This window comes from Serinus canaria, chromosome 10 (assembly GCF_022539315.1).
Source record: "Serinus canaria isolate serCan28SL12 chromosome 10, serCan2020, whole genome shotgun sequence".
Taxonomy (NCBI): Eukaryota; Metazoa; Chordata; class Aves; order Passeriformes; family Fringillidae; genus Serinus; species Serinus canaria.
In genome coordinates, this window is record NC_066324.1 from 15,093,275 (window position 1) to 15,119,503 (window position 26,229).

General features: G+C 38.7%; 1 protein-coding gene across 2 annotated transcripts in view; it reads left to right on the plus strand.

Moving 5' to 3' along the window:
- ENTREP2 (endosomal transmembrane epsin interactor 2) overlaps positions 1–26,229 on the plus strand; it is an 86,882-nt gene that overhangs the window by 36,932 nt on the left and 23,721 nt on the right. For both annotated transcript variants that reach the window (XM_030228256.2, XM_050978587.1), the window contains exons 3-4: positions 11,906–12,016; positions 18,123–18,254. In XM_030228256.2, the coding sequence (XP_030084116.2) occupies positions 11,906–12,016; positions 18,123–18,254 (243 nt within the window). The remainder of the gene's footprint in view (positions 1–11,905; positions 12,017–18,122; positions 18,255–26,229) is intronic.

Sequence of the window (26,229 nt, forward strand, 5' to 3'; positions counted from 1 at the left end):
GTTTCCTTGTGCTTTATGAAAGTGTCTGAAAATTGGGAGAGAGCTTGTGGAGCACCTGAGGCAGAATTACCTTGTAGAAAAGCTTTAAATTGTGCAGTCAGATTATTTTTCTGTTACAATCTAATCTATTGTAATTGCAAATCTGTTTGTGCTAAGGAGATTAATGCAGCCTCTGAATTGAGTTGAAAGCTTCTCTGTTGCCATCTGGCATTTGGGTGACCCCAGAAAAATATTTTTATATTTCTAACTGAAAGTTTTTACAATAAACTGATAGACTTCATATTTTTTAAAATGAACTGAAATGTGGGATTTCTTAATGTCTGTGAATGTCAGTGAGCACAAGGTAATACTACTTATTAATAAGTTATCTTGATTACTTAAATAGCTGTTTGAAAGCATTTAGTGTGAAATGTGCATTCCAGATCCAGTTCTGTGCACCAGTGAACATGCAAATCAGTGCATGTATAACTCAATGTGTTGTCCCTTCAAATGAACCATTATTTCAAGCCTGTTTTGTGTTTGATAAGCACATAGGATTTTCTTCATTTCAGAAAAGGAAGAGAAGCTGTCCTAAATAGCTGCAGTTCAACCTGAATATCAGGCAAAAAGATGAACTCCTGTGTAAAGTCTCAGGCTGCACCCATAGTAAGACTCATTCAAATACAAAAACTGACTTTTAAAGAAAATATTCATCTTGGGTCAGCTTGGTAGTTGTTGCAAAATGATAGATTTTTCTTTCTAGAATTTCAGTGAAAAACTTGAATTAGTTGAAATTCTGACTTGAATATTTTTCTTTTTTTTCTGTAAAAATCATTAGAAAGATATCTACATTGAAAAGGGAAATTAAATCAATACATTCACATATACTCTTGCCCCATAAGATGCATGAATATGTAAAGTTGGTCCAAGTGGTTTTCCTCATTGATTATCTCCTCTCACTAAATATCATTTCAGACTACAGTAGGAATAACCAAACTTCAGGAAACAGATGAAACCTAAAATGTATAGAAATAATGTATTCATATTATGTATATAGTGTATTATATGAGAGTAAGTTTCCTATATTCTGCTTGGTGAGGTGGAGTGTTGGCATGTCCCTGGCCATGCTGCTTGACCTGAGCTCCTAGAGTAACTTAGGGGTGAGGTAAGTCTTTTTAAACTCTTGTAAGGGGATTTACAGCTTCCTTTCAGATGAAATCTGAGAGAAATATTTGAATTTTAGAAAAGAAAGAGTGGTTTTCCTCCTTCCAGTACCCACCCTCAAGCAGAGATTTGGTTCCTGGGATAGAAAGATGGTCTGTGTAGTGGAGAGGCAATGTCAGCATAAACAGGTCAGGGCTGCAGAGCAAGTGCAGGAATGCTCAGCGTGGGAGAAGAGCAGAGTCTGAGGCAGCCATCCCCTGTGTGTCACTGCTGGCTTTGATACCTGTGTGATGTTGAGAGGAGCTGCAGAGCATCCCTCTGCCTGAACAGAGCCCTTGATCACTCTGCAGTATCATTTCAGCCTGAGTGTTCTTTGAATTCCTTGATCAAAATGTTCATTAGGAACCCTGCTATTAGACAAACACTTGTCTTTGAGGCTGGAGCATGAGTTTAAAGGTGAACAAAACACTGGGTGAGAACAAGTGCATCTTACCTACCTGTGTTTTTCAGTTGCTGATGAGCTGGGCAGGGCTTGAGTGCTGGCTATTGATGCTTTCAAAAAGAACCTTGGGAGGCTGCAGTAACTTCTGTTTGGAAAGCAAATCCAGTGCTGGTTCAAAAAGTAGCTCTTCAGATGTAAATCTGTAAATTTGGATCAGAGCTGATGTGAACCCAGGCTTTGGAATGGAGTGCAGTGTGTTTTTCTTTGACCTCTTTTCTGGGAACTTGGAAGGAAACCAACCCAAACTGAGAGGAGCTGAATACCAAATCAGGGGGAAGAGAATTGTGGGGGACTGGGACAGGAAGGAGAAATTGAAATGTGAGCCTGGCAATGTGAGGAAGATAGACATCAAAAGATTTGAGAAGAATAGGACCTAAATGACCAGAGAGAAGTGGACCAAAACTCTGTTAATAAGAAATCATACAATAGGATCTGTGATGTTTCAGAGATTCAGTGCCACAAGCACCATAAAGAACTGAATTGTAATAGGTTTGTATCTTAGTTCTGAACTATTTCAGTGAAGAAACTGTAGGCTGTGAATAGTATTTTCCTACACTTGGGACAAAGTTAAGTTTTCTTTGCCTCTTGCCTTCCTGTTCTCCCTTCCCTGAGGTTGGTTGTACAAAGCACTGAGGTGGCTGTTCTGCTCTGGTCACCAACCTGCATCAGCTGTCTCTGCACGCTGCTCAGCATGGCTGGGGTTGTGCTAAAAATCTGAGACAGGCTCTGGAAGTGAGCTTAGTGATTTAGTGATAACTGTAGTCCAGGTTGCATCAGTTTGAAAGTAGATTTAAAATATATTTCTCTTCCATTGAAGCTGCTTCTCTTTTATGTTTGTTTCAAACTGATGCCCTGAGAGGTCTTTTCCCAATGTACAAACTGTTGGTTTAGGCCATGAAATAATGTCTCTTGTTGGATTGAGGAGAGGGTCTGAAAAGTGTGCAAATTTGCAATTTGAATTTGTCTAAACTCTGGTTACATTCATGTTTCAAATTTTTTTTTGCAGGCAGGTTAATATATCTTTTTACCTTTTAAAATGTGCACTGCCTATTGATTTTTTTTTTTTAACTTAGACTGGTGATTCCCGTCTGTCTTCTTTAATGTAATGAAACAACTTCCAGAAAAACCTAGCCCCAGTGCCCTTTCATTAGAATAGACCTGGCAGAGGAGGAAGAGGAGAAAAAATGGAGAATGACCCAGTAAAGTTGTGAAGTGGGTGAGAAAGAAATGGCACTTGGGATGGAAACAGAAGAAGTGAATCAGGGAAATCTTTGCAGTGGTGGTGAAGAGATGCCACAGGGTGAAGCATCTCTTTAGAATGAAGGTGTTACATCCTCTTTTACATCTCTACACTTCTTAAAGCTTTCTCTTGCCTAGGTCTCAGTGTGCTTCTCTCTGACACCCTTTTGGCCAAGGCTGCCTGTTCCTGGGCCCAGCTGCCCCTCACGTGAGAATCCAGACTCCTCTGCTGAGTATCCATGTGCTAGGTAGTTATCCCCAGTGGCAGAGCTGAAAGAGACCACAAGCAGCTTTTCCTGAAGAGCAGACAAACCCTGCTGGGGTATAACTCCTGCCCCTTCCTAAAGAAGCCTTTCTTAATTACCCTAAAGCAGCCCCTGCTCCTCCCCATCTGCTGCCAGCGCTGGTGTTGCCATGGCAGCAGCTCCTGCTGGCACATTCCTGCCCTAGGGAACTGTCACAGCTCCAGTCCCAGTGCTGCTGCCTGCAAGGGAGAATGTGCTGTGGGTGCAACATTCACCTCTCTTCAGCCCATCAGTAATTCCCTTGTTCTCACAGGCTTTCTAAATATATCTGCTGATGGTTCTTTCATCTCATCTGCTCCTTCTTTTAGAAATGCAGGCTGCATCCCATCTGCTCCTGGAGTTCTTGGCAGCCTTTGTACAGTCTTAATTTCTTCAACTCTTTCTTGGTGAGAGCCTGGTTTGCTTCAGCTTTTCTTCTTCCTCCTTGGAAAATGAATCCCGTGTCACGAATCACTGGGGCTGGCTAGCTGGGCAACGTGGGAGTTATTGTTAAACTTGGTGTTTTGTTTTCAAATGGTGAGGAAACACTAGCTTCAAAAATTGATTTGAGACAAGCTGAACTGCATTTGAAATGTTATTAAAAGTGGAATAAATATTTGTATGAACTCTAATATAAAGCATTTTGAAGTGTGATGGAGTTGGAAATGGGTATCTCACTCTTTGTGCTCACATAATCAAAACTCATGTGATTTTAGTTTTATTTGTGTGGACGGATGGAAGGAAACACACTGTTACCCAAAGAGAATCTAATTATCCTGTGCTTGTTGAAGAAAAATACTTTAATTTCAGTGGGATTTGCTTGCCAGGTAAATCACAGTTATTTAGATCCTGAGCTAGACATGTGTGTGATTGAGTGCCTGGGTTTCCTTATTACAGAGACTATAAAACCTGCAACAGCATTATGGATTAAATTCTACTTCAGATATATGAGGAAAGGTCTTTGAAATCCTGAAGTTCATTTACTGATGGATCTCCATCAAGTTATTCATGTGAGTCTTGGAGACATGTGTGCAATTTTTCTTGAAATGGCCAAAACTCCGGTGAGTTTGCATTACAATCGACCTGGAAAGAGCTGCTGCCACCTTGAAGCCTTGCCTCAGAAACTGATGGTGAAAATGCTCCTGTGCTCTTGGTGGAGACCAGTGCTTGTGGCTCCTGGCCCTGCTCACCTGGCAGGATTTTCCTCCTCAGGGATGAAAGTCAGAGCTCTGGTGTGCAAGGGCTCGGAGAGACCACGCAGTTGTTAATTAAAGAGAATAATTGCAAGTGAGTAGTTAATTGCTATTAATGTGTTGGGAAAGACAGATGCAAAATATCTGTGTGTGTGACCTTTACATCCTGCTTCTGTCTCATTACACTTCTGCCAGGAAGGGCTGCTCACAGAGCTTTTGATGCCTGTCCTTGTCAGCAGGACAACACGAGCCTTCATTTCCTCAGGGAATCCTGCTACAGATGTTGGGGAAGGTTAATTTATTTGGAGTAGCATTTCACTGACACACGTGCATGGAGGTGAAATCCTTCCTGCAATGTGACACTTGCAAAAAGTAATGTATTGTTTAGATGGATGAACCCATTAGGCAGCTGCTATAGAAGTATAAATTCAGCCTTATGTAGATTTTCTTAACAGTTATTAGACTACTCGCATTGTTGAAGGAAATGTATTCATTTTCATTTACACATTTATCTGTTTTTTTAAAATATACATTATTGCATACAAAGCTAAGTTACCTAATGAATTTCTAGCATCCTAAAGGTCTAAAGATCCTAAACATCAGCTTTCTTTTCCTGTTCTGCTGTTGTTGTGGAACATTTTTGAAGCACAGTGTCTTACTTATTAATTTTAAAGTTTCAGTTTCTACTTCCTTTTAGAGTATGTTGGAAGGAAAATTAGACTAATATGACTGAGGTAGTTGCAAGTTTTATGTCTGGCTTATGTGGTCGAAGTTCTCTTCTGAAAGCATTCTATTTGAAGTTCTTATTATCAGACTGTTTATCAACTCCCCTTTTTCCACTTGACTGTGGAAATAACACGTTGTTAAATTTTGTGTGTGTGGATTTTTTTTTTAGGGGAGCAGTGGTGCATAAATGTAAATGTCAGTGATAAAAATTAGACAATACAACTACTATTCAAAAAAATGTGTCCAAATTACTTATTTTGACTGAAAATACAGTAGAAATTATATAATTTATAATAATAAATTATTCTGACAAGGTTGCATTGTTGCAGTATTAGCTGCAGATAATTGAAGGATTCCTTTGATTGCTTATTTTCATGTAGCAAACTTCAAATTAACCTCTTTAGCATATTAGCTAGCAACTCCCCATTGTTCTTCTACCAGATTATTAGACAAAACCTAAACTTCTTCTCTGCTCTGAAACTAATTACCTGCAAACTATTTTTGTAACAATTACTGTTAGAAGTGTGTCACATTATTTGAATAATTCAAGAGAGAGCTTGAATTTTATCTGAAAAAAAAAAAGGGGTATACCTCCTCTTGTTTCTCTTTTATATGGCAGTAGTCTGCAGGCCACTTGATGGTCCTTTTGGGTCCCTTCCCACTCAGAATATTCTGTGATTCAGGAAGGTGTAGATGGTAAGAGTTAATTGGAATAGAAAGAGCATAAAATTAGTAGATGCTGATACCTATTTTTGACAAATTTCTGGTTAATGTTCCTGAGCTGAGAGCACAAGATCTTTATTACTAAATCAGGCCCCCCTTACAGTTTCCTAAAAAACCCTACAACAAACAGTGTAATTGCTGGAGCTGTAACAGAGCATTGCAGAAACAACAAACACCTGTTGCTGTGCGTAGACTGTGACAGTGCTGCACTCACTTTGTCTTTTCATCTGATCCCACTTGAGGAGGAAATCACCTGTATGCCCATTGCTCCTACCAACAGGGAATTCCTTGGAGGTAGTGAATGTCTTTTATTATGAGATATTAGGAGACTTGCTTTGATATAAATGCATCTTTGCATCTGTCACTCTGCTCCTGCACACAGAGCCAGGGCTGCATTTTGGACTCCAGGGTTCTTGGAAAGCCTTGGCAGCAGCTACCCAGCCCCTCACTTCATTGATGATGTTGTTTGCTGCACAGTGAAACAGGAGGAAACCAAGCTGCTCTTTAAATAGGTGTTATTTTGTGTGATGCAAATCCTGCTGCAAACAGCCAGTGCCCCTCTCTGTTGCCCACAGGGCTGTTACCAAAATTCACACAATTCTCCAAAGGTACAGCCTGCTGACTCTTGCTGGAAGCTGATTGCTACTCTGGCAGTAAACAAAACACAGTCACAGGGAGGCATCATTTTTTCTTGTAAATCAAAACCAGTAGCATTGTTTATATTCTTAAATAAAATCATATTTGAAGTTAGAATTTTCCACAGAATATTTTAATAAAAATATAGAAATGAAGATACAACCAAGCAACAAGTAATAAATTAATTAAATTCCAAGATCTATCTGAATGAAAGCAAGTTAATAGGGCCATAAGAGGGTCAGTAAAATCCCAGACACCAAGTTCAAGTTCAGAAGTTTTCATCTGAACTATTTAGCTTTGAAATTAGAAATAGTTGCATGGATTTTCATATTTATACTGAAATTTCAGCTTTCCTTTACAAAGTTAAGTAGTCTCACTGGAGTCAAAAGGAATTTAATGTGGAGAATATGTAATTTAATTGAATAATGACAGGAATTGAACAGGCTAATACAATTTAGAATAAAACAGGATATAATTTATGGTTCCTAACATAAAAACATTAAAATCTTTAGCCTGATGCTGTGCTACACTACAGGGAATGTTTCTGCCTATTTAATATAGAACATTTCTTTAGACTTAGAGAAAATATTTTTGTTCAAAGCTTTGTTTTAATTTAGGCAAAAAACAGGGAATACTGAATTAAACAGATCTGAAATGCCAACACTTGTCATCCTATCTCTTCTTGGCAAGCATTGAGAAATCATGAAAATAAATCTATTATGAAGCAAATAATGGGAAGATAAATTTTGTTGTTTCTTGTACACTTGCAAACCATGAGTCAAGAGTGTTGGTTTGAGTGCCATTTCTGTTTAGTAAGGTTTTAAAATGGGCTTATTTAAAAATTAAATGTTTTATCTATTTAAGCCTATACTATATAATGAGCATTCAGCATCTGGCTGATCCAACAGGTAGCTTCTGGCTGTATCCCAGATCATCTTGCATTAACTTAGTCCTGGCACAGTTGCTGATCTCACTCCTTCATAGCTCTTGGTGATGATAAATTTTCAGGTTTGCTTCTGGTGTTTAACCTTCTGCTCCTCTGTCAGGGAAACTATAAATTCTGTAGCACAAATAACCAAAAATGTTCCTGTCTGCGGTTCATGTAAGACAAAGTTCTGTGAGCAAAATACCCTGGGGCAAGTTTTTAATCTACTTATACAGTGGTTTATAGAGACAAGCAGGTTTACTTCTGGCTATTCTTGCTGTTTCACAGATAAGAAATGTGTGTGTTAAAGGAATGTATTTTAAATCTCATTGAATATACCCACACATATTTAATGTCATTGGAAAGAAAGCTGTAGTACCTCATTTCAAACTACAGTGTCTCAAAAAAAATTGCTTTCTGCAAGTGATTTCAGTGCAAACCAAAGTTCATTCAAGGAGATTTTCTGACCTTTCAGGAGCTGCAGGACAGGAATTAACAGGAAATACATGCAGACACAATATCACAGGGGCAGAGGATTGGCAGATTTACAGAAGGCAGCCTCTCATGGCAGTGCCTGGTTTTATTCAAAGAACCCTGCACAGGAGAGTTGAGTGATATGCTTCATCAGCACAGAGGGTGTCTCAGTGTTCATGTCTTGACTATCAAACCTGTAAGCCACCAGGGGAAGCAGTGATTGAAATGCCAGCAATGAAGAAGCAATCCGGTTTCATATATATCTCCAAAATGAAAGTGTGAAGAATGAAATGAAATGTTGCTTTTAGAAATAAGGTTTCCTGTGATACAATATTTACATCTCTTTTGGAGGACTTTAATTATTTTGCATGTAGGAACTTCTCCCTGCTTGTAGTAGAAAGGATTTCTCCAAAATGTGATGTGTGCTGCTCCTTTTTACTGTGCTCTTGGTGTGCATATATGCATCAGTGAGTGGGTGGGTGGTTTGGGTCACTTAAAGAATCCCCATCAAAAGTATTGGCAAAACAGGGTTTAATATAAGAGAGTCATAGGCTGTGTTGGGAGAGAGGTAACCTTGTTCCAGCCCCTGCCATGAGCAGGCCCATCTTCCCCTGGAGCAGATTGCTCAGAGATCCCTCCAGCCTGGCCTCGAGCCCTGCCAGGGATGGGATCCTCCCTCAGCCTCCTGGCCACTGCTCAGGGTGCAGCCCAGGACAGAGGTGGCTCTCTGGGCTGCAGACTCACCTTGTCAGGTCATGCTGGGCTTCTCATCCACCAACACCCCCAAGTCCTCCTCCTCAGAGCTGCTCTCACTGCGTTTTTTGGTAGAAAGCTGTATATGGACAGAAAATCTAAGTTGTTCATGTCTTATGTTGCAGGTCACAAACTGCAGTGCGTGCTCAAGTTGGTTCATTTGTTTTTCCCCTTTTTTACCTTCCATCAATTCAAGAACAAATTGTAAAAGACACAGTAAGGGCAATAAGGTGCTTTGAGCCAGCTATCTCAAGGGTTAAAGTTTTTGGGTTTTCAGGTGATACAGTTTTAATGGTGCCTTTGGGAAAGAAGATGAAAGGAAGTCTACAGCTTATGGTAAAAACAAAAGAGAATAAATTACTTGAGACCAGTTGTGAAGAACAGAGAAATATTAAGAGGCAAAATTGAAAGTGATGAAAAAGAATGGGGGGCAGAGAATATATCAGCTTCTGTAAATCCCTTGGATTTTTTTTATGCTATCCATAAAATTCAGATGATTTACTTTGGGACATTCTGAAGGCAGGTGTAAGGTTGTATCTACATTTGAGAAACATAAAGGAAAAAATGTCCACAAATAACATGAGAATACTAATAATTTTCTAAAAGGTCAAGTTATACTCAAGAGAGAACTAAAACCAACTTCCTTTATAGTGGAAAGATAATATAACCTGTTAGTGCTTAAATTTTGGTTTTTTTTTTCTTTCAGTGTGGAAGGGCACTTTTTCTAGGCTCTCCCTTGAAAGGGAGGGTGCTGATATTTTCATTCTGTGCAGATGTGTGTGCTGTGGTCTCTTGGGATTGCAAAGATGCACACTCACTCTTGATATGCTCTTCATATTTATACTTAAAGTAGTTCCCAGAAATGGAGCAAAAAGGGGAGCCTTGTGTGGGTCTGTGTGCAAGATGACACCTCACTAAGTGAGGTTAATGTTAAATCATTGCATCCAGACTGTTTAGTTGTATAGAATTTGTTTTGGACTGTGGTAATATTTACATAGGAAGTCCTATTAACATTTCTTCCATAAAGTCCTTTGTATAGAATATAAGCTTTGACTTCTCCAATTAGTTCTGCTTCCACCAAGTCATAATAAATCCATGGACTTGGCTTTTTGTTCCTGTATTAGTTGTTGGTGTCTTCTGGAGCTATGTGGCATTAATGCTCCTTGCTGATTTCCAGGAATATTTTATCTTGTTTATATGTTGTACCTAAAAAGGGGAAGAACGAAATGTTGTAGTTTTAAATTGGCATTAAGGTGTCATAGCCCTTCAAAATCTGGCCTTTCTGTATTTCCTTCAGTGGAGGTTTTGCCCTTGCCCATTGGGTTGACTCTGTCTTGCACTCTTTCCCTACAGCTTCCTACTGCTCCTTCCAGCATGTCCCACTGAGCTCTCAGAGCAAATGTATTGTTTGGGAGCTCTCTGAGGAAAATTTTAGTGTGGACATTAGCCATACTTAACTTCATAAATAATGTACATCTAACTTCATCTGCGGTGTTTCATATTGTAATGTTGGGTCTCCATCAAACTCCACAAGGGCCACTCTTTCAAAGGTATTTATGTTTGTGTTTATTTTTACTGCTGCACCTGTGCCAGTGTTAGAAAAGCCTGATTGGTGCTAAAAAAATGAAGCACACTGAACATGTTTTTTTAATGTCTGTAAATATGGTAATTGATACTTTTGTGCTTCCTTTTCTCTGTTGTGGGTTCCAGCACGGTGTAAAGTTTACACTTTACCTCTGAAGTTGTGATAACAGAGTACCAGGTGCATCCCACTCCATCAGTAGAAGGCTTTTTTTGGTATTTAGCTGAAAAGCATTAAGGAAAGAGATTGGAAATTTTTCAGTTCCTTTTATTAGGATCTTTGTGCTCTGCAAGAAGCAAGGTAGTTTCAAAAGACTTGCAAAGGACATGAATTTCTCCCTTTAGCTCCATGCCTGGATTACGGAGTTCCTTGCCTGGGATATTAAGAAGTGAGGCATAAAATAGCAAAATTGGGAAGACAAGTGTGACAGAGAGCCTCAGTGTTTGATATCATGTGGTGGCTGCCACTTTGAAATGCAGCTCCTGAACAGAATGTGAGGCACAGACCACAGAGAGGAGCAGGAATTCTAAGAGCCTGTTTCGTGTCCCTCTTGTCTTTGCCAGTGACAAGAGGAAGAGGTTACCTTGGAAACACCAAGAGAGGTTTCTTCATTAATGAATGCTGATATGGAGGAAGTACTGCAAAAAATAGATAAACCTAGTGTATGCTACAGCCCTTGTTGTCAGCTGTGATGCTTGGGAGAATGTGAAGCTGGCAGCTGAAGTTTGCAACACAGCTTCTGTCCTTTGGTTAATACTGTGGAGGTTATGGGGTTTTGTCCAAAAGCACTAGAAAAAAATACACAACCATTTTTGATTTAAGATTGTCAAAAATATTCCTAGCACATGCACTGACAAAAGATAACATCTTGTGAGAACAGTCAAGGGCTGTAAACTGTGAGCATGCATATGGAAAAGAATTACTAATTTCATATGATACACTCCTGCTCCTGTTGATTTATGGCAGTGTCAACACTGAATATTTAAGGTGGCCACACATCAGGCACACATTTGTTCTTGGCCTCTTACTGCTTATGCCATTCCCTGTATGTTGAGCTTTGTTTGCCCTGACTGCAGCACGTTTTTGTATATTTAAAGCAATAAAATGATAATTAAACTGATAAAATCGGGTTAATGCTTGTTTTGACATATTTTGAGATGAGAAAAAAGGAGTAATTAACATCATGAGTAGTTGATATGGAGGATGCTGCTTAAATTTTAATGGTTGTTTTAAAACCAAGTATTTATATATATCCAGAATTTTATTCACTCTTTTTTTTCCCAACTTGTAGGTGCTCATGATGTGTGATACTCAAAAATACTTTTCCTGTTTAAGATACCCATATCCCCATCAAAAGGATTTAAATTGTTTCAAGACTACATCTGTTTATAATAAAACATTTTCCAAATCTTACTTTTTAGTAATGCTTGGTAATAAAACCCATTAAATTTTCAGTGTGTGATAGACGTGGGAGATAAATGGATTATTTTGAAATGGCTGGAGGAAAACATATAATAGCCATGTCTAGTTTTGATTTAGCTTTCACTTACAGTGCAAGACCAAGGATGCTGTCAGATTAAGTACCCTACTCTCTTTAAAATACATGAAATGTTGTCATCCATGTAATTGTGTGACAGGCTGGAAGTTCTTGAACATCTAAATTATATTTTTTTCCTTGTTTGCCTCTTGAAGTGAGTAATAATAGGGTGTTGGGGTTTTTTCCAGATAACCTTTTTCATGCTGCTCTCTGCAGTGTGTGTGATGCTGAACTTGGCCGGGTCCATTCTCTCCTGTCAGAATGCTCAGCTGGTGAAGTCCCTGGAAGGATGTCAGCTGGTGAGTGATGGAACACACCTCTCTTACCAAGGGCAAGGATTCTGTTCTTCATCTGGTAGGGTTTCACACACACACTCCTGTGGTGCTGTTTGCAGGGACCCCGGGACGAGGGAAGAGATGAGAAACTTGACTCCATGTTTCAGAAGGCTGAGTTATTATTTTATGATATATATTGTATTAAAAGAATATATTAAAACTATACTAAAAGAATAGAAGAAGGAGTTTCATCAGAAGGCTAGCAAGGAATAGAAGAGAAAGGAATGATAACAAAAGCTGGTGACTCTCAGGGAGTCCAAGCCAGCTGGACTGTGATTGGCCATTAATTAGAAACAACCAACATGGGCCAATCAAAGCTGCACCTGCTGCATTCCACAGCCACAGATAATTATTGTTTTTCTTTTCCTTTGAGGCTTCTCAGCTTCTCAGGAGAAAAATCCTGGCTAAGGGATTTTTCAGCAAATATGCCTGTGGCACACTCCTTTAATTTCCAATACAGTAGGTTTTTAGTAGAGCAATCTCTATGTCTTAAGAAAAACATTTTGGGAAAAGTTTAAGTGCTAATGGATTTAATGTTTCTCCAGCTCAAAAAGTAACTTTTAATATAATAAGTATTGACTTCTTACTGTCATGGTAAAAATGCTTCAGCAGAATAGGTGGAATTCAGGCCACATCAGAACAGTGTGGTGGTTACCCTCTGATGTCAGCAGGATCAGGATTCCTTCCAGCCAATACTTGTCCAGGCAGTGGATTTTACAACAGGAATGCTTTGGTACGTGTATGCTAATATTTTGTTTGCCAACCTGAGTTGTTCTTCTTTTTCATTTCCAAAGTAAATGAAACTTACTTGTGTTAAAAAAAAATACAGAATAAAACAAATTATCATGATGTGGCACGCTCTAAATTATAAGGTACAATTTACCTAAAGCCTTTGTGTTTTTGTCTCAGGAAAAAAATACATACACATTGAATTTCAGCATATTTTCTGACTTCAGCTTACTAAGATGTCTGCAGAAGTCAACTCATAACTGCAATACTTGAGTTTAAATAATAAGTGTTCAAAGAGTAGTTTTGATTTTCAGAGCATGATGAAATGCTAAGTAGCTTTGCCACAGTGTGTTGTACTCTATAAGGTCAAGTTAATTTAATTGTGCCTGTTTATCATATTGTAACTGTTTAAAAAAAGTTTTAAAGAGGCAACAGTTTCTTCTACCCAGACCTTGCTCTTTGGGTTTTCCTTGCTCAAAATCCATTTCAGTCAGGCTGGGGACTTAGACATGAATGTATTGCCTTGCCATGTTGCAGGGCTCATATATATATGGAATTCTAGAGTTCTGTTCTCATAGGCCACCCTCTGGGAGGGATGCTCTGGAGTGAACAACACTGCTTTATGATTAAGCACAGGATTTGACTCAGAAGGTGGTGATGTATTATGCTGAGCATATTTAATTACTTTATTACCATTTTTCACTCAAAAAGGAAAAATCCCAGTTTCTTAACAGCTTGTTCCAAGTGTATATTTAATTTTAATTCCTTAGATGGCTCTCTTTAGTGCTGTAGATCTGTGTAATCCGGCACTATGTGACTGGTGTACATTATCAAGTCTAAATCCTTTACTTGCCTCCTAGGATACAAATGTACTCTCTGAGGATGCAGCTCTAGGAGTCAAAATCCAGCCTTTGCAGACATGTGGTCTGAAATGTAGTTAACATCCCATATAACTGAACCAGTAAATTTCCAAGCACAGTATAATAACAAAGTCAAATTCAAAATAAATTCTGTTTTAGTTCTGGTTTTTCTGTCAAATTCATTCCTGATGAGTGCATGGCTTTAAAAGTGATAATAGTATCCACTGTATTATGGAGTTTAAATTCAGCAGTGCTTCACATGTAGTGTTGTTATTTGAAGGAAAATAACAAGACACAGTGGTCTTATTTTGCTTTAAACACTGGGGATTTATTGTAGATTCCATAATATGTATTTCTGTGTGAATATGAGAAATGTGCTTGCCATATGTTAGCATTTTGAATGGGTAATTTGTGAAGTTGGTATTTGTGCCCTTCATGCTGCAGCTTAGCAACATAACACTGAGGGGAAAAAGGGCAGTAGCTTTAACTCCTTGCTACAAAAAATTAATTGGAATATTTTTTCCATAATTAGCTGCAGATCCTGTAGCCAAAACCTCAAGATACTGCTTTAAATCAGTGAGAGTCAGATGTGTACAGAGAAGTTACACACTCAAGCTGTTCATTAATGTGTATAGGGGAAAAATATCTGTATAGGAATTTCTTTTACAAATAATGGTTCTCTAAAAACTGTTCTTTGAAAATATGGGTAGAGCAATTAATATATTTTCATTTATGTTATATTACTGCACAAGACGGAATGTTTTTTAATCTATATTTTTAAAATTTGGTTTACCTGTCTTATAAGTCAGTTATTAATTTAAAAATAGATGCTGTAGTTTTAATCAAATTTAGAGGTGATTATTATTCAGAAAAGAAGTGAAAGTGAAAGGTTACTTACTCTCTATTGAAAGGTTACTTATATACTTTTTTTTTTGGTTGTACAGCTGAAGTGGTTACAGTAACACATAAAGGAAGATTCTTCTTTCCCCCGAATTATCTTTAGCTGGAATAGACAGAGCAAGGAAAGGTGAAGCAGGTGCAGGTTCACAAAGAGCTGAATGGCAGAGCCCAGGTCCAGAACTGAGGTTTATTTGTATTCCATTTTGCTCTGGAGTTAAACTCAGGTCTGTGCATATTAAAAACCAGTTTTTAAAGTTCCATGAAAAAGAATATACTCTGTTTTGTTCTTAGTAATCTGTCAGTTTTTAATCTTGGTATTTCCCTACAATGCAACTTTATCCTTACTGGATCCTCCCATCTTTCCCTCTGCATAAGGTACTGGAATTGACTGAAGTTCCTTCCCCTGAGTACACCAGAGGAGCTTTCTCGTACTTCTCTGCCTTGTTAGCAACTTTGGAACTCTCATACTTCACTTTGAAATTTTTCCTTCCCTTTTTTATGTTCCCTATAAAAGCCCTGAAGATTAATTTAGAAGAAGAAGTAAAATCTATGACTACTTTTACTGGAAGACTTCCATTTGTGGGGAGGAGATGGCAGAATGCAAAGTGACAGTGTTAGCTGACTCCTGGTTTGCCCTGTTAGGGAGGGGTGTGTGCACTTTGCAGCCAAACAAGCAAACAGGCTCTTTCCAGCAGCATGGACAGAATTTGATTAATTGATACAGATAAAAAAAAAACATAAAGCCTGTGAGAGTGTGTGCATGTATTTGTAATAAATATGGAAGGTCCTTTTCTTTTTTGATTCTGTGCTGTATGAAAGTCAGGTTTTAATGGGTTTTATGGCTTTTGAAGTAGCAGTACTGCTTTTTGACAAAACAAAATGAACTTGCAAGACAATTTTTGCATATAGGCAGCTCTAGCTGATGTTTGAAATCTTAAACATGGTTTGGATGAGGGTGTACTGTTCAACTGTCATAAATATGAAAGCACAAACTCCACTGTGAGTACTGACTAGCATGAGTAAGAATCACGAAGTGGGACACAAATATGCACAGGATGGTGGGGGAATGTGCAGGGGATGAAGTGAATGATGCTTTATTCTTGAGCTCTGCCAGCCAAAAAGAGGTTGAAGCACAGACAGTTTTGGAGGCACTGCTGGTGTAGTTGTGTCTGGGGTTGGCAAACACCAGCCCAGCAGCTGGCAGGAGTGATCCCAGCCCCTTCTCCCTGTACCAATGCAGATTTACTGTCAGTGCTACTCTCTCTGTTTATGCAGCCACACAGCAAATGGCCTTTGAGGTGTGATTTGGGCTAACAATAATCCATTTCTCCTTCCTTCCCAGATGAAAAAAAAAGTTAATTTTGGCACTGTTTAGGTCCCAGAATGGCTGTATGAGCTCTTGATGCTGTGTGCCAAGTGTGAGACTGCAGCAGGGCAGGGAAGTGCATTCTGGAGCAGGGCTCAGGAGGGCTCTCAGCTGCTGCACTGTGAGAACACAGATGCAGTGACACCTACAGCCTTTGTCCTGCTCCCCATTGCAGGAACACTGCTCAGCAAAGAGGGCACTTCACAAACAGGGAAGGAAAAGGTGCACAACAAGGCAAACTGATAAAAATTCTCCAAGAATAATATGCTTCCAATCTGGTGATGAATCTTGGCTGGTTTTGAATATGGTACTGTGGTTTTAAGATGGCCCTGTGTTTTGCAAGAGCTGCCATATAAAAAATTAACATTTAATTAATTTGAAGAATTAAATTAAAAGAAGAGCTACTGGGTAGTACAAAGTTATGGAATAACTTTCAGAATGAATTGAGAATCTCTCATAAATGAGGAATCTTGACCCAGCCTTTTGAGCCTTGTCTTTGTGGCACCTGATCATTCATGTGATACAGGTAGGTCTGGGATCTATATTTCACATTAGCAATGCCAGATACGTGGCAGGAGTCAGTGCCTGTCCTGACTCAAGAATCAGAATAGATGATCTTGCAGTAGAAAGCTTTGTCTGAAGTCCGTTTTCCTCATTACAAAAACTTTTTAGCAGCTGAAGCTGATATTGATTTGCCAGGTGTAGCCTTCTGGCCCCTGGCTTTGACACAGCTTTAAATTCAAAGTGTGAGTTCCAAAATTCCTCAGCAGCATTTCTCAACCCCTGAATCATTTCCAGAGAGTTTTGGGAGCAAGACCTCCCCAGTGACAGCCAGTGCTTTGATTTTACATCAGTTTGCAGAGCTGAGGTCAGCTGATCATAAACCATTTTGTTGGGTTTTGCTCAGATATTTCACCTTTTAAAAGAAACTATTAAAAGATTACAGGAATTGAAAAAGAACTAGTCTGAAATTGTTCAAGCTGCTTTGCAGTTAAATTGTATGCTAATGAGAAATAAAACCCACAACTATCATAGAGGTGAACAAACTATGTTTTTCCTTTATTTCCTTGCAGTGTCTATGGATATAGGGTATGACCAGTTTCTGTGAGTTGCCACAGACAATTATTTCCAGTGTTGCCTTGGAGAATATGGGAAATGGTGTAATTTACATACCCAATTTTTTCTAAAGCATTTTACAAATTGTGCTGGCTAGAGGGCAATCTGGAGTCTCAGGAGCTGAAGTCCCCTGAGACAGCTGCTGCCCTGAGCATGCTTTCATCACAGTAAGAAAGCATTCAGTCATCTGTACCTCATCTGGAGAAGCTTATTATCTTCTTTTAATTGACTCTTAGTTTTGCTCTTCCGTCTGCTGTCCTGGTCACCAGCATGTAAGGAGGGAGTGCTACATAAGCCTGATGGGGTAGCACTAAAAAATACATAAACACATAACTTTTAAGATCATATGAACAATTTCAATGTTCTTTGAGGTCTAAGAAGTAAGTAAATATTCTGTTGAAATGATTTGATGTGTAAGGCTGTGCAAGGTAATTCCACAAGGAATGCTGGTACCTGTTTTTTGTTCAGGAAATTGCCAACACCCTAGACAGAATTTGACTTAAAAATAGCAAATGTGTTTTGGCATTAGGCTGTTGTTTCTTGGTTTTTTTGTGTGTTTTTGTGTGTTTTTTTTTTTTTGTTGGTTTTTTTTTTTTTTTTTGTTTGTTTGTTTGGTTGGTTTTTTTGTGGATATATCTGGAGATTTTGGGTTTTTTTTAATGTAAAAGAGTAAGTAACAGGGTGGTTCAGATCTCATCACCCAGCCACTGTGCTTCCATCTTTACTTAGGGGAATAAAGGACTGATTTGTGATCATGACTCCTTCACATATTTTCTGACCTCTTTCTGTTGTTTTTGGTTTTCCCACATTGGGTATGATTTTATGTTTATTCAGTTGAGTTACTCTGGTTTCACCTGCCCCTGCAAAGCAATTCTTTTTCAAAAAGAGGCATAAAAGGTAACACTTTTGACATTGAATCCTCTTTCTATATTTTCCCTGTTTTTATAGCTTATATTAGCTATTGAAAAACATTGTGCTCCAAAGGTTCTGCACAGGGATTTTCATTTTGCATTTAGTAGTCATTACTGTAACTGTAAATACTATTTTTGGGAAGTGTGTTTCTGTTGATTTACACTTTTTCCTGACCTTTTCTCCACAGATTAAATTCGACAGTGATGGTGTCTGTGTTTGCTGTGAAATGCAGCATCAGACATCAGGCTGCAGTAACCTGGGAGAAACACTGAAGCTGAACCCTCTGCAGGAGTGCAACGCAGTGAGGCTGACCCTCAAGGTGTGTAGGGAGAGAATTAACTGATTATTGTGGTTTTAACTTAGCCAAACAAAGTGTGTGATGAAGGGAGCAGCAGCTGCTGTTCTGTGTTTTCCTCTACCCTAAGGTGCAGAAATCCTCTCCATCACAATATCAGCATTTGTGTGGGTGCCTGCCTTGGTAAGGATTGCTCAAGAAACAGAAGTTACAGCTGGCTGTGGTTTATGCTGGAAGGTGCAAGAACAGGCATCTTTCCCTTTGCTGCTCTGAGGTGGTGTTTTATGATGTTATGGTGAATGCAAAGAAACACCAAGTGTTGCAGAATGATGAGATAGTTCCTGATCTGAAGGCAGCCACGTTACTTTGGGAGAGAGGAGTGAGTGTTCTTTCTGAGTGATGCACTTATAAACTGCCCTGCAACACTGTAAGAAGTTTGAATCTTGTAGCATTTTGTGTTATGGCTGCCCAGATGAAAAACTGAGAGCAAATACTAAGAACATTGTAGGAGTGAGTTAGAGCTCAGTGTGACTGCTTCCATCATTGCATCACTTCATTATCACCTAATGGGAAGGCATTGATGCTGGGTTGTTTTGAAAAATAATGAGGACTCAATGAAAGAGCTGCTCAGAAAAAGGAACCCTAGGCTGAGAGGCAGATATTGATTCATTCCAGGTTTAGTTGCATGATCAGCAGAAATCGGTACCTGTGACTCCCAATTTCAAAATATGGACTTTAATAAAACTAATAGAAAATAATGGAGTAGAGAAATTCATTGTGAGAAGGATCTTAGGGAAGGAGATTTTCTCAGGTGGGTCCTGAAAAAGCTATAAAAGTTTTATTGATATTTGAAGATATGTTTTAAAATTCAGAATGGATAGAAATCCTATACAAGGTATATTGTAAATACCGAAATGTTCCTCAGCCTTGTTAAGAAAAAGCAAAAAAAAAAAAAAAAAAAGCTACCACCAAGTAATATGGATGAGGCAAAAGTTGAATTATTTTTATATGGCTCCAAAATTAAGTCAGAACTCAGCCTCAAGTTTTAATGAGGATGATAAAGCAAAAACCTACTGGGTATCAGGAGTTCAGTAAGTGGAAAAGAAGCATAACCTGGCATTGCTGGTCAAACCATAACAATGACAGTGAAATGTGTTACAAGAAGGTAACTTGTGAGAAGGACATTCCTCAAAGTAAGACAGATGCAGAAACATGAACCTGTCATTCAGGAAAAGCTGACTTGCTAATCCCATGAAAATAAAGATTGAGGGAGCATATGTTTGCTTCCTGTAAACATGTCAGCAAGGTAAACTTTAAGCTTTAATGAGAGGGAAAACAACTGTTTATCTTTGGAGGACCTTGTCAGCATATGAAGTGAGTAGAAGTGACATATGCTGAAAATCAAGACAAGGATTCCAACCAATTCAGCCATCAGAATACAAGCACAAAATTTAATTTCTTCTAAGATATAACTCAATCATTTATAAAGGCAATTGACATATCAACTTACATTACAAGAAAATGGGTTTAAACACAGGAGTTCCCATGAGTATAGTCTGAGTGCAATTTTAATTATGTTCAGAACTAAGAAAAGGTAGTTAGGAAAGTAACTTTCTGAAAAAGTTTTTTACATCTTTTTCAGTTTTAAATCTGCATTGGCTTTCTATTTGGCTTAGCTCTGATTCCTGGCTGTAAATTTAAGAACAGCAGGTAACAGCTGACAGTGATAAGGCTCACCCTCTTTAATTACAGTTAACAACTACAATGTGATTTTATAGAAACAGATGTTTTAGTACCAAAATCTCAATTGTATTCATTGTTTGAGGAGCCAGAGGGAGAGAAAGTATGGAGAACAAGAGTTTAGATTATTCATTTCAAGTATAATATTGTGTAGGTTTCATGCTCCTCTTTATTGCAGGTGGGGTAAAAATCTGGTGTTTGCACTAAGTCACCTGTGGGGTTTTGGTGGTAGCAGCTGTGGAGCTCCACTATGAACAGAACAATCCAGCACATCTCACCTGCCTGATCTTGTTCCCAGGCAGTCAAACAGGACAAGGAAAACCAGCAGTGGCTCCTGGCCCTGTGTTTGTTAACTGAGCTTCCATCATATTGAGTGGGGGGTTCATAATTGCTTTGAAAAATCTCTAAATTTATTATTGTTGTTTCTGCAATGAACCATCTCTGTGTGCTTTTTTGTAAGTCAATCCTCCTTCTTTCTCCATTTCAAGCCCTGAATAAACTACTCAAACCTTTTAATGGGGACAGAGGAACTAGGACTGCAGTGTGTATGGTCCCATATATGTACATTTATAGATACAAGTATTGATTGCAAATGCTGACTGATCTGAAAGTGCTGATTTCTGACATTAGTTCAATAGTGGGGTTTCAGCACAAAATTATATGTTACAGCAAAATGGACCAAAATACTGTGCTATTTCACTGTTGTACTGGGGTCTCAGCCCACTCAAGGGTGTTGAATTGTAGGGTTAGAATTACAAATATAAGATACCATACTTGTGGTCTTCTCTGCACACCTCAGTAAAAATAGCACAGCTGCACGATGTGCTGAACTGCCATTAAGATCTGCAGGCACCCAAGTGGGATCCATCTCCTCTGTTTTACTTCCTGATTTCTGTATTTCACTAGATGTGGGTTTTTTACAGTTTCCTGCATCAGTAGCTCCTAAACTGCCCCTGAAAATAGTGTTCTTTTCTTTCCTCTGGATACTCAGGGTCAATAATCTGTGCTTCTAAAGGATGTCAGTGTTCTAGTATCTTGATTTTTTTTTCCCAGTAACCATGCTCCTAGAACAGCTTTCTCCTGTATTAGGAAGTTACTTGGTTTAATTAAAGTCAAATGAAGGCACAAGCAAATCCTACCTATTTACAAAATTAGTTAAAAGAGTTTAAAAGGTTTATTAAGAATCAGGTGTCCAAAAATGAGATGATGGCCACAGATGGGATGGATTTAGGATTCAGTTTCAATGACATCAACTTAATGTGTTTTTCTGCAGGAAGTGGATGAAATTTTAAGGAAGTGAGTTTTTTCTTTTCATGTTAATTAAAGTAAAAAGGCTAAAATTTTCTGACATGCTTCATCTGTGAAAATTTTGTCGTCTTTTCAAACTCAGAGTGTTCTTAGGATATACATGCAACATTGAGAGGATGAAGTTAGGTATTTAGAAGTTTGAATTATTATGTAGCATATTATTGCTGTCTGATACTGACATGCAAGAGGGGAATGTTTTGCTGTTTTGGTTTAGTAAGGCTACATTTGAATATTTTTAATTACTTTTAACAGCTCACACAGTCCAGAATGCCTGCAGACATGTCTGTGAGTTTATAGGTTTTCTGTTTATGTAATTACTTCCTACTTTATCTAAGGTGCATCTGTAGAATGCTTTTGTGACTATCAGGCAAGGAGAGAAGCTGATTCTCTCCTCGGCCTTCAGCATAAATATTTGTTTTGGAGCTGCTAAAGTTCAAGTACAATGTAAATAGTAAATGTCTCAGGTTTCTGGTTCCATTCATTAGTTAGGCATCTCTATTAAAGATTTATGTAGCTCAGGGCTCTTGAAGTCTTCTGTGTGAATATTTTCTTTCCTTTCCTCTCCTTTGGATCCAAATTTATTGTTACTGGATTTCCTGATGACCAAGTGTATTCATAGATTTAATGTTTTTTTCATTCAGAAGAAGATGCTTCCACTGGCAAAACAGAGGAGGATGGCTCCTAGTACATTCTTTAGTTATGAGAACAGTCTTTCCTCGGGTTTACTGTAAGACCAAATGCAATATTATTAATTTTACTGAATTACTTGCCTGAAAGGCTTCTTAAGCTACTTAAAATTGGATAAAGCTCAGCACAGAATAAGTAATTCCAGATCAGATTTTTAAATGCTGGATTTGTTTCACATTCCTTTACAGTCAGCTGAAAATATTCCCTGCATTCAGAGTGTATTTACCACACCAAGACCATCAAAAATAGGGTGGGTCAGGGTGGGCTTTGTAGTCTGAATAGCTGAGCTACTTTTCCTTCCTCATACTTCTTTCTGTTCCTAGCTTGGACAGTGAGTGAATATAGTTGTAAACTTCTCTCATGGCTGAAAAGGTGCATCTTTGAATGACTGGGATCTGTTTATTCCATCCTTGTCCAGCTGTGTTATGAAACCTTAGCATTTCAGGAGTCTCTGTCATATCCCCAGTACTAATTTGAATGCAGACACCAGAGTTTGAAGGTATGCAAACTGGAGTGCAAGCAGAGAAGATCTTTCAGTAGCAGTGCACTGTGCACAGCTTCTTAAAAATATAATAAAATAGTGAATTGTAGTGTATTTTCAAACCTTAAGTCTATTTTATGAAGTGTTGATCATCTCTCCATTTACAATGCAATGTGTGGTTGAGACCCATTTGACTCAGAATTAATTCTTGAGCTTTCCTTGTGTTAGAGCAGATATTTTTCCCGGTGTTTTTCTAGATGTATCCTGTGAGATCAACTGTAGTTATAATTTGAGTTAAAAGGATTGTTGTCCCTGAATTCTTGAATAAAAGAAGTACATTGACACTAATTTCATGGGTGAAGAAGCTTTGCTGCTCATTATCTCTTTTCAGGAATCAGTAGTATAAGAAATGAAGCACTCTAATTGAAGTCAATCAAGGAGAAAGGAAATCATCTCCCAGCGCTGCAGCCGTGGAGCTGCTTTAGCCATCGGTGGCTGGGGATGCTGAGATAGATCCCTGTGCTCAGGGCTGCTGCTCTCAGGGCTCCTTTCACACATCAGCAAGCTGATTTTGCTGCTTTCATTGTGTGTTGGCTAAAGTCTCAAAAGTGCCAAGAACCTCAAAGACTACAAATCTTTTATTTCCACAGGAAAATAATCCGTTCAGCCAAAATGTGAGGGTGTTGTAAAGAGAGCTGTCAGTTCAGTACTGTTGAGCAGACTGGAACTCATAAAATGAAATGGATGTACTTTGTGTCTTTCTAGAGCAAAACAGGTTTAAATACACTTTCTCAATTCTGTGTAAGCAGCACAGCTGATTAATTTTCTGAATAGGGCTTGGCAGAGTGAATATTTTGAGGTAATTGTGCTTCATCTGTGTGGTGTGGTCTGCACTGAGCAACAAATTCTCTGCTTTGATGTTCATGCGTGTAACTTCATTTCCAGTACAGTTATTGCTGTGACAGGAAGAAGCAAGAGAGTGACTAAATATTTACCAATGTCTGCATTTGAGTTTTGAAGATGTCCAGACATTGCTGTTTTAGCCTGGCTTTTGATGATTTTGAAAGACAACTGATATTAGAGACAAATGCAGTTATAAATTGGTTTCTAAGCTGAAGGGGCTCTATGGGTATGGCCCACCATTAGAGTGAAGTGATGCTATTCCAGTTTTGCTTTGCATTTGCTGTGATAGGAGATACAAATGATATTTTGAAGGACAAAATTTCAGGAGGGTGAGCACACGTGCAGTGAGTGTTCCTTGGTTACAAGGGACCAGCTCTGCCAGTGCACCCATCACTGGCTGATGGGATTTGTGCCATTGTCATTTTTCATTTTAGAGTCTATCTCATCTCTTTGCTTCTGTCAGGTAATAGCATGAGCTAACAGCTGTTCTAAATTGCTTTGTTAAATGATTGTTTCTACAGCTGAGTTATTGATGTGGCAATCACCAATTTTTTACTTATTCCAGTTTGATACCATCTGACTGCTTTATCACACAGCAGTTTGATGGGAAACAAAGAAAATCAGTTTTTAGGACAAATTGCTTTTTGAGCATATTGCAGTATGAGTTTTTATATGATATTCTCAATTAATTATATCTTAAAATTACATTTTTTGAATACAAAATATTAAAATATTGCAATTAAACACTCAGATTTTAAATAATACTCAGGTTTTGTAATGCATCTCCTATTTTAATCTGTTCTGTAGCATCTTGGACTACACATTTATAGAATATGTATTTTTCTACATGTATGTATTATTTTAATTGCACTAGTACAGGAAGAACTGAGGTGCAGTAGCACAAAAACAGTGTCAAAAAGAATAATAGTGAAAACAGCTTGAATTAGAGAAAATAATAAATAACTGTTCTGTCCCTAAGTTAGACATATGGGAAACAATAGTATGAAGATTTGGGAATGCACAGGTATCATGTGAGAATGCACAGGTGTCCTTTGGGAGCACAGCACGAGTCAAAGGTGTCTGTTATTGTGGAGGGAAAGCATGATAAAAGGTTATGCAGGTACTGGCACCATTAATTTGGTAATTGTTTAAGTTGTAGTGTAAATGGAATACTGCAACCATGAAATCTTGCTTTTTTCACTGTCAATATTAAATTTTAGTTGTGCTTTTAAGATTTAGTGAGGGACCTACTTGGGAAAATAAGTGGCCCCAGAGAAACAGCTCACAATGCTCCCCGAGTGCTGTGGGTGTATCTCTGGACTGGTTCAGGCAGTTCTGATAGCTGATTGCACTCTGAAGGGGATTTGTGTCTTCTGCCCCTAGTGAGCTAAGGTGTATGAGGAAAATTGCCTATGTAACCTGTAGAATAATTCTCCCTAGTACATTACACTTATCAGAGCATTAATTGTCATATAAATATGCTGAAGAATCAGAGTTTTGTCTTAAAAAAACAAAGACAGCATCTAAGAGAAAATGGCTTCAGGCATTTCTGAGGGGCAGAGAATTGTATTTCGTACCATTGTATTTTGTACACACGTGTTGTGTGTTCTGATTAGTGTTCTGGTTATTTAGTACAGATTTCCTGCTCCTTTAGACACCTCTGAATGTAGCTGGCTGGGGCTGTGGGGAGTTAGGTTGGCCCTGTTGTGGTTACTGCTTTTTCACAGACATTTCCTAAAGGACACCTCAGTTGTTGTGGTTGGTTCCAGCTGCTGTCTGTCAGCACCTGCCCTGTCCTTCTGGCAGGGTGCTTGGCCACCGAGGGCTTCAGTTCCTGCTCACTTTTTATCCATAGCTGAATAAATCAGTGTCATGGATTACCTCATTATTTTTTCTACAGGGCACAGGGAGTGAATTTCCTGAAAATGGTAAATTGCCTGAGGCTGATTAATGTTTGGGGAGAGTGGGGGGAGTGGGGAGCAGAGGAGAAGGGTGGGTTGTGGCTTGGTTCCTGTTTGAGTTGAAACAGACTTTAGGGTAAAAAAGCCAAAACAAATACAGAAGCAGTCTTGCTTTTAAGAAATTTCTAGTGGTGGTGAGACCTCCACAATCATTGCTCAGTTGTTACTGTCTCTGTTAAAATTTTACCCTTACAATGTTTTAGATGTCTGCTCCTTAGTGATCTTTATGAAATACATAAAAACTCTGCATCCCTGCATTTGGAGTTTTCTAGTTGTACCTTCACCTTCAAAGAGATTGTAGCAGGAAGAGGAGTTGTGTGCTTAGCCTGGAAAGGAGTGTGTGGAAGGAGGCTGCTGCTCCTGTGGGAAGCATTCCCTGCCCTAGATCAAAAGCAAAATGCTGAGTAACAAACAGAGCTCAGCTGTCCCAGCATACCAAGATATGTCTCAGGGTGGGTAGGGATGAGGGCAGCCTGCAAGGCACAAGAAATAATCCCACAACAGAGTCAGTGTTTGCAAAACCTTCACTTGTGCCTGGCTTAGGATCCTGCATTTAAGGAAGGATGTGGGCCCAGGTGAGGGGAAACAAATTAGGTTAATGAAAAGGATCAGAGGCCTAGAAAGTTGATTTCAGTTGAGAATTGGAGAAAATTGTGTTAATGTGTAATGCAGTAAAGGTGGAAAAGGCTTCAAGAGTGATAATAGAGTTCAAAGGTGGAAAAGTCTGCTGTGTAACAGCCTGTTCTCAAGAGCTGTAGAAGCCAAGGAGCCATGGGTTTCATCTGTGGGATGGACATAACCAGGACACTGATGGTAAAAATAAACATGGAATACTGGGATGAAGCTGTGGGGTCTTTAGGAAGAGATGAGGAAAACATCTGCCATGACTCAGAGGCACAGTAAAGTCTGTCATGTCTGT